At 37.7% G+C, this 8,964-nt stretch overlaps 1 protein-coding gene across 1 annotated transcript in view; it reads left to right on the top strand.

The window, feature by feature from the left end:
- SPTLC2 (serine palmitoyltransferase long chain base subunit 2) overlaps positions 1–8,964 on the top strand; it is a 127,032-nt gene that overhangs the window by 18,784 nt on the left and 99,284 nt on the right. The window contains exon 2 of the mRNA XM_004371080.2: positions 4,667–4,861. Within this exon, the coding sequence (XP_004371137.1) occupies positions 4,667–4,861 (195 nt within the window). The remainder of the gene's footprint in view (positions 1–4,666; positions 4,862–8,964) is intronic.

Raw genomic sequence — 8,964 nt, 5'->3', positions numbered from 1 at the left:
CTCTACCAAGCATGATGTCCTTCTCCAGGGACTGATCCCTCCTGATAACATGTCCAAAGTATGTGAGATGAAGTCTTAACCATCCTTGCTTCTAAGGAGCATTCTGGCTGTACTTCTTTCAAGACAGATTTGTTTGTTCTTCTGGCAGTCCATTGTATATTCAGTATTCTTCACTAATACCGTAATTGAAAGACATCAGTCTTCTTTGGTGTTCCTTATTGTCTAGCTTTCGCATGCATAGGCGGTGTTTGAAAATACCATGGCTTGAGTTAGGCGCATCTTAGTCCTCAAAGTGACATCTTTGCTTTTGATTTATTTTATTGTGCTTTAGGTGAAGGTTTACAGAGCAAATTAGATTCTCATTAAACAATTAATACATATATTGTTTTGTGACATTGGTTGCCAACTCTGCTACGTGTCAACACTCTCCCCTTCTTGACCTTGGGTTCCGCATTTCCATTCGTCCAGCCTTCCTGTCTCCTCCTGCCTTCTCATCCTTGCCCCTGGGCTGGTGTGCCCATTTAGTCTCATATACGTGGTTGAGCTACGTGTGTTATTCTTTGTTTTATAGGCCTGTCTAATCTTTGGCTGATGGGCAATGCTTCTGATTTCTTGACTGTTGCTTCCATGGGCATTGATTGTGGGTCCAAGTAAAATGAAATCCTTGACAATTTCACTATTTCTGTTTATCATGATGTTGCTTATTGGTCCAGTTATGAGGATTTTTGTTTTCTTTATGTTGAAGTGTAATCCATACTGAAGGCTGTAGTCTTTGATCTTCATCAGTAAGTGCTTCAAGTCCTCTTGACTTTTCAGCAAGCAAGGTTGAATCACCTGCATATCGCAGGTTGTTAATGAGTCTTTCACTAATCCTGATGCTGTGTTCTTCTTCATATAGTCCAGTTTCTCAGACTATTTGCTCAGCATACAGGTTGAACGAGTATGGTGAAAGGATACAATGCTGAGTCACACCTTCCTGAATTTAAACCGTGCCATATCCCCTTGTTCTGTTTGAATGACTGCCTCTTGGTCTATGTACAGGTTCTACATGAGCACAAAGAAGTGTGCTGGAATTCAATTCCCATTCTTCACATTGTTATCCATACTTTGTTATGATCCACGCAGTCAAATGCTTTTGTTTATATTTGATTATACTTTGCCATTATCACATTAAGAATTTGGTTGACAATCTGCAGGTATGTGAGCAAAATGGCTTATTAGTTTGATTTTTTTCCCCCCTTCTCTCTGCCTTGTAATGTGTTTTTATGGTCTTGACTGAAAAAATCTTTTTTTTTTTTTTTCATTTTCTTGAACAGTAATACTGGTCAAGCAAACTTACCTGGGTATTGATTGGAGTTGTTAAATCTTCCCATGATTATTAATACTAAAACAGTGTCATATTCTTGTCTGCTTAATGTGAACAGACTGTTGTTGTTAGTTGCTATCCAGTGGATTCTGACTCATGGCAACCTCATCTGTGCAGAGTAGAACTGCTCCATTGAGTTTTCAAGGCTGTGACCTTTCGGAAGCAGAGTGCCAGGCCTGTTTTCCATGCACCTCTGGGTGGGTCTGAACCACCAACCTTTTGACACCACCCAGGTAGCCTGTGAACAGTCTGTTTTGTTTGTTTTTTAGCCTGGAAAACGTAATATGCTAGTTTTCTCTTGATTGCCTTGTAACTCTCAGTTTGAGTGGCTGAAAGACTTCTTATGAACCCTCTTGCATGGTGAATCCAGAGTTTGAAATACATTGTTTTGTGGCCCATGTTTTATTTAGAGTAAACCTGATCTCACTGACCATCCATTGTAGACTAAAAGGTGTCAGATCTGAGTTTTAGACATGCCTTGGTATTAGTTCTGTGTTACCACTGTAACTTACTTAACTCTATCTATGCCAGGCTACTTATTGTTAAGAGCATAATGTGTATGTTCATTCATTCAGTAAATATTTATTCCGTAAGTATTTATTGAGCTCCTATGAGGTGCCATTTTCTGTAATAATAGTAATAAAAGGAAACATGATCGAATACTTAATATTTGTTAGCACTTACTAAATACTATCCTGGGTGCTAGGTATGCAATAATGAACTAAATAATTGATATGAGTTTCATTGTACATTATAAGATGGTAATAACATTATTAGTGTTTGAATCCTGTCAAAGAAAATTGAACATTAGTACTTGAAAATCAAGTAATTTTGGTTTCTCTGAGTTATAAGACTTTTCCTGCCTATGGGAGGTTTGGAGCCCTGGTGACATAGTGGTTAAGAGCTCGGCTGCTAACCAAAAGGTCAGCAGTTCAAATCCACCAGCCACTCGTTGGAAACCCTACGGGACAGTTCTACTCTGTAGACCCTACTCTGTAGGGTCGCTATGAGTTGGAATCGACTTGACCGCAATTTTTTTTTTTTGGTTTATGAGAGGTTTGCGTGTAAGTTTGCCATTCTGCCCGTGCATGATCAGAGTGGAGCCTTGGTGGCCAATGGTTAAGCACTGTGCTGCTAACCAAAAGGTTGGTGGTACGAACCCACCCAGTGACACCACAGGAGAAAGACCTGACAGTGTGCTCCTGTAAAGATTACAGCTTAGAAAACTCTAGAGGGCAGTTCTACTCCATCACATGGGGTCACTTTGAGTCAAAATCGACTGGATGGCACCTAACAGCAACATGATCAGAGTCACCCGTTTCGATTGATTCCAAAAGTCACTTTGTACTTGAACCTCGATTCCTTAAAATGCATTTAATTCTAAATGAGACTTCAATACTTACACAATACTTAAAAGAAAGCTAATGGTTTAACTTCCTTCTTTCTAGATAGTGCAACAACAGTATACATTTACTTGGTCGTGCTGGTTTGGGTGTACCTCAAATCAAGGATATCTTTTATAGCGATCCACCCACAGCATTCCTGACATGTAAACTGGCTACACATTAGTTAGAGACTTGGGGCAGGAGGGCTCTGAAAATTACCCAGCTTTTTTCTAGTATGTTCGTTTGATAGTAAATAGTTTAAACAATTTCAGAATTAAGGAAAGACTGGTACTAGTATTAAACAGCAGAATTTTTTCAGATACAGTTTTTTAAAGAGATGAATCAGAATTTTTTTTCCCCTGTGTATTAAAATGCTTTTCATTGTGCTTTGCCCAGCTTTATAGCTTCTTTATAAATTGTTAAATTTTAAACCATTTTGTACCTTCAAATACTGGGTCATTTCTAGCCATACTGTTCTGAACACATATACAACCTTACTCCTGCATAAAATTTTAAGTATTAAATGTTGACACAATCTTCCACCCCTTTGGGGGCAAGATTGATGAAACCCGAAACCAGTTTTACAGTTAGTTTTCAGAAGTTCTTATTCAGGCCATCATATTGAATTGATACCAACAGATTCTATGTAGCATGCCTATCTGAATGCTTTCCCTTCCTTGTCAAATACGACAAATATGGTCTCACTTGAAGCATTCAAGTAGCTTTCCCAAACTTACATTACAAGGGTATATTATTCCAAAATATATTTAGCTCTTGCATATGTATATCAATCAATTTGTATCTAGTTATATACATTTTTTAAAAATTGTTTTAGTGTGTTTATATCACATCGCTGATCAGGTTGCCTGAGAGGGCAAGAAAGAGTCTTTTATTATTCCTTTGGGACTTTTCTTAATGCTAGTATAATGTTTACTTGTAAATATGCTTACTAGATAATTTTGATTGACTTGCCTCATTACCTTCAATTGTTTCCAGAGTTGCTAAGATTAGAGTTAATACACAAACTTCCTCAAACCTCTTCTCTAGTCCATTTTTTCTATAAAACAACATTTCCCTTAAAATTGACCAAAAGGTAAAAAGCTTTTCAGATACAAGCTCAAAAGTAGTTTGGTATGTGTATATTAATAATCCAAATATTCCAAAGGATAAAACCAGGGATAATCACACAATATTTGGAAATGGATACATAAGTCAAGATGGAGGGGGAAAGAATGCCATTTACTGATCTTGGCAGTTAAGGATCACTCAGTTTTTCTCTTGTTTTGGATTTTACTTTCTTTTTCTCTCTCCCCTGTTAATACAATACTGGCCCACTCTTGTGTAAACATTTTACTTTTGTGTGTAATTTATTTGTCTTATCACTGACAGGAAAGGCTAGTATGAACCGGATGTTTCCACAGGGGTGTAGTGAGATAATTATTTGGAGCAGTGTGGATGGGTGGGTTTAAGAATGCGCGGCAGTAAAACATTAACAGATACTTTATTTTACAATTTAACACTGAATTTACTTTTGATCACTTCATGTGGAGTTAACATACTATTTTTCAGGATAGACTCTGTTGACTTATATGTATATTTTTCTTTATTGGAACACAGGAAATTACGCATTGTCCAACCAGAACATTTGATGAATGATTTCATAAAATCAAATAATGATAAAAATTAGTGTTAGACATTGTTTTTGCCCCATTCCTTCTTTTTTCTCTTCATTTTAAGTATGTATAACTGATAAATTCTTTCTTTTGAAAACAATTATGCCTTGCTTAGATCTTAGTGTCTTATTTGACTATTAAATAATGAAGGTATAGTTCTGCAAATCCCTGAAGACTTAGATTTTAAGTAGAAGTGTTTTTCTTACTGTGGTTGAAGTAAACATTTTAAACTTCTCTTCTAGATCCATCATGTTACACAAAATGGAGGACTGTATAAAAGACCATTTAATGAAGCTTTTGAAGAAACACCAATGCTGGTTGCTGTGCTTACTTATGTGGGGTATGGTGTACTCACCCTCTTTGGATATCTTCGAGATTTCTTGAGGCATTGGAGAATTGAAAAGTGTCACTATGCAACAGAAAGAGAAGAACAAAAGGTAATTGTTAGAGTCTTTGAGCCTATAAATGGAAGCCTTTTATAGAAATTTTAGTATTTTCACTCATTTTTTTCTTTAGAAATTTGGGTACATGTTAAATTAAAAAATTTCCAGATGCAGTTAAATGAAAACTTTACACAAAGAAAGCTGAAAACAAGGTTAAAGGCATTGAGAAATTGAAGCATTTAACATTTTTAAAATTTAATCCTGGTAAGAACCTACTGAGTTAAGCAACAGTATCCCTATTATATGTATAAGAAAGCTAAAATTCCCAAGTAACCTTTCCTATGATACTTTGTGTCAGAGTTGGTATTCAGACACAGGTCTGTGAGGTGCTAAAAGCCACGATCTTTCTCTTCATGGTAACGTACTGTATCCCAAGCTGTGTCTACAATCGTTTGCAAAGACTGTGTTCTTTAGAACTCACAGTGTGATGTGTTTCCTCATAGACAAGTTATGTATAGTAGTATGGTTCACAGATAAGCTTCTCTTCCCAAGCAAACAAGCTGTAAAACAGAATGTGGCCAAGTGATCTGTTTACAGTGGAATATAGTCTTGTTTTAGTAATGGTAAACAGAGATGATAATGGTTGCCTCTGGGGAGGCCATCATTCACTGCACTTCCCTTCTGTTTGTATACTCCTTTGTGCCTTTAGAGCTTTGTACAATATACATGTATCACCTATCCTCAATAAATAAAACCAGGGTGGAAAATGTCTGGTTTTACTGAAAATAAAACAAGCTTATTTGTTCTTAGCATGTGAAGTATAGAACAGTTATTCTCAGTCCAAGGAATATACTAGGTTAAAGAAGGGATTGTTGTTGTTGCGTGCCATTGAGCTGATTCCGGCTCATAGCAACCCTGTATGACAGAATAGGATTTCCAAGGCTGTAATCTTTACGGAAGCAGACTGACACATTTTTCTCCCGAAGAGCAGCTGGTGAGTTCAAACCGCCGACCTTTTGGTTAGCAGCCGAGCGCTTAGCCACTGCGCCATCAGGGCTCCTTACTGTAGTGTACAGTATCGCAATTGTTTATAGGCCTATCCTACTAGATTAAGTTGGTGGCATTTGTGACTGATGGAAGCTAAAGTTTTTTTTTTAAGATTTTATTGTGCTTTAGGTGAAAGTTTACATAGCAAATTAGTTTTCCAGTCAATGATTCTTACGTATATTGTTCCATGACATTGGTTGCAGTCCCCACAATGTGTTAGCGCTCTCCCTGTTTCCTCCCTGGGCTCCCTGTTTATGTTAGTCCGGTGTCTCTGTCCCTCCCTGCCTTCTTATCTTTGGTTGTGGGCAAATGTTGCCCTTTTGGTTTTGTATAGTTGATTGTTCTAAGGAGCACATTCTTCACGGGAGTTATTGTTTTATAGCCCCAGCTATTATTTGGCTGAAAAGTGGCCTCCAGGAGTGTCTTCATTTTCAAGTTAGAAGGTTGTCTTAGGGCAATAGTCTTGGGGATCCCTGCAGTCTCTTTCGGACCAGTAAGTCTGGTCTTTTTTTTTTTTTAAACTTTGAATTTAAATTTTGTTCTTCATTTTTTTACCTGTTCTAACTGGGACCTTCTGTTGTGATCCTGATCAGAGTGATTGATGGTAGTAGTCGGGCACCATCCAGTTCTTCTGGTCTCAGGACTAATGTGGGCCATTAGTCCTTTGGACTGATTGCTTCCTGAGTTTTTGGTTTTCTTCATTCTCCTTTGCTCCAGGCGGGAAGAGACCAATAATTACTTCTTAGATGGCTGCTCGCAAGCTTTTAAGACCCCAGATGCCACTCATCAGGGTAGGATGTAGAACATTATCTTTATGAACTGTGGTTTGCCAAATGACCTGGATGTCCTCCGAGACTGTGGTCCTTAGCCTTCAAGTCCAGTAGTTCAGTCCTGATGTCTAAGTAGTTTCTCTAACTTTGCCCCCATGTGCTCTATTACATATATGAGTATATGTGCAGAATTTACAAATATGTACGTAGAAATATCCACAACAATACCTATATATGTACACAGGTATACTTCCATATGGCCTCCCTCACCTATTTAGCGTACATATTAGCCTCTGTGGAGCCCTGGTGGCAGAGTGGTTAAGAGCTACGACTGATAACCAAAAGGATGGCAGTTCAAATCCACCAGCTGTTCCTTGGAAACCCTATGGGGCAGTTCTACTCTGTCCTGTGGGGTTGCTATGAGTTAGAATTGACTCAACGGAACAGGTTTTTGGTTTTATTAATCTATGTATCTATTTACAAATTATTGTTCGTTGTTACAGGATTGTATGTGTTATAGCATTTACCGTAGTTGCCCTTTATTCTTGTGTACCTGTTAGTGCCTTCCTTTGCCTTTTTCACTTTGTGCTGACTTCCCCCACGTTGTGTATTGCCTTTCCCTTCACTAGAATTAACACTTGTCAACTCTGTAGTTAGTGATTCTCTTTCCCACCCCCTCCCATCCCTGGTAACCATCAAGGATTATTTCTTTCTATGGGTAAACCTATTCTGGACTTTTTATAATAGTGGTCTCATACAATATTTGTCCTTTTGTGATTGACTTCTTTAACTCAGCATAATGTCCTCTAGATTCATCCATATTGTGAGATGTTTCGCAGATTCATCATCGTTCTTTATTGTTGCATAGTATTCCATTGCGTGTACGTACCACAGTTTGTTCATCCATTCATCTGTTAATGGGAATTTAGGTTGTTTCCATCTTTTTGCTATTGTGAATAATGCTGCAGTCAGCATGGATGTGCATATGTCTATTCATATTCTGACTCTTATTTCTCTAGGATATATACTTAGTAGTGGGATTGCTGGATCATATGGCAGTTCTATTTCTAGCTTTTTAAGGAAGTGCCATATTGTTTTCCGTAGTGGTTGTACCATTTTATATTACCACCAGCAATGTATAAAAGTTCCTATCTCCCCACACCCTTGCCAGCATTTGTTGTTTTCTGTTTTTTTGATCAATGCCATTATTGCTGGGGTGAGAAGGTATCTCATTGTAGTTTTGATTTGCATTTTTCTAATGGCTAATGATCATGAGCATCTCTTCATGTGTTTGTTAGCTGCCTGAATGTCGTCTTTGGTAAGTGCCTGTTCATGTCCTTTGCCCATTTTTAAATTGGATTGTTTGTCTTTTTGTTGTTGGGGTGTTGAACTTTTCTATAAATTATAGAGATTAGACCCTTGTCGGATATGTCATAGCCAAAATTTGTTTCCCAGTCTGTAGGTTCTCTTTTTACTCTTTTGGAGAAGTCTTTTGATGAGCATAAGTGTGTAATTTTTAGGAGATCCCAGTCGTCTAGTTTATTTTCTGCTGTTTGTGCATTTTTAGTTATATTTGGTATTTATGCCATATATCAGGGCCCCTAGTGTTGTCCCTGTTTTTTCTTCCATGATCTTTACAGTTTTAGGTTTTTTACATTTAGGTCTTTGATCCATCTTGAGTTGGTTTTTATGTGTGGTGTGAGGTATGGCTCTTGTCTCATTTTTCTGCAAATGGATATCCAGTTTTGCCAGTACCATTTGTTAAAGAGACTTTCTCTCCACCATTTAATGGACTTCACCTCTTTGTCGAAGATCAGCTGTCCATAGGTGGTGGGAGCTATACTCATATATTCAAACTAAAAAATCTCTACAGGGACCTGTCGTAGTGCTAACACACAGTAGAGACTTAATAATTGACATGTACAGAGGGTGAGAGGGTCCTTGGGTGGCATAAATGGTTTGAGCTCGGCTACGAACTGAAAGGTTGCCGGTTCAGATCCACCCAGTGGTGCCACAGAAGAAAGGCCTGGCAATCCACTTCCGTAAGATTACAGTTCTGCTGTATAGTTCGTTTTCTTTTATTGTGACTTATAATTTTTATTAAATTACTCTCCATTTTTATTTTATGACATATAACACTTATCAAAAAATGTTCTGCAGTTTAGACTTTCCATATTATATAACATAATATCTACTATACAGTTCTGCTCTGACACACATGGAATTGCCATGAGTTGGTTTTTTTTTTTTTTTTTTTTTTTTTTAAATGTGGTGTGGTGGCAGAGTGCTGATTGCAACAGAGAGAGCTTTCCTGGCTGAAGGGACTGTGTAAGCAAAGGC

Source organism: Trichechus manatus, unplaced genomic scaffold, assembly GCF_000243295.1.
Source record: "Trichechus manatus latirostris isolate Lorelei unplaced genomic scaffold, TriManLat1.0 scaffold00010, whole genome shotgun sequence".
NCBI classification, from domain to species: Eukaryota; Metazoa; Chordata; class Mammalia; order Sirenia; family Trichechidae; genus Trichechus; species Trichechus manatus.
This window is presented reverse-complemented; position numbering and strand designations above follow the sequence as displayed.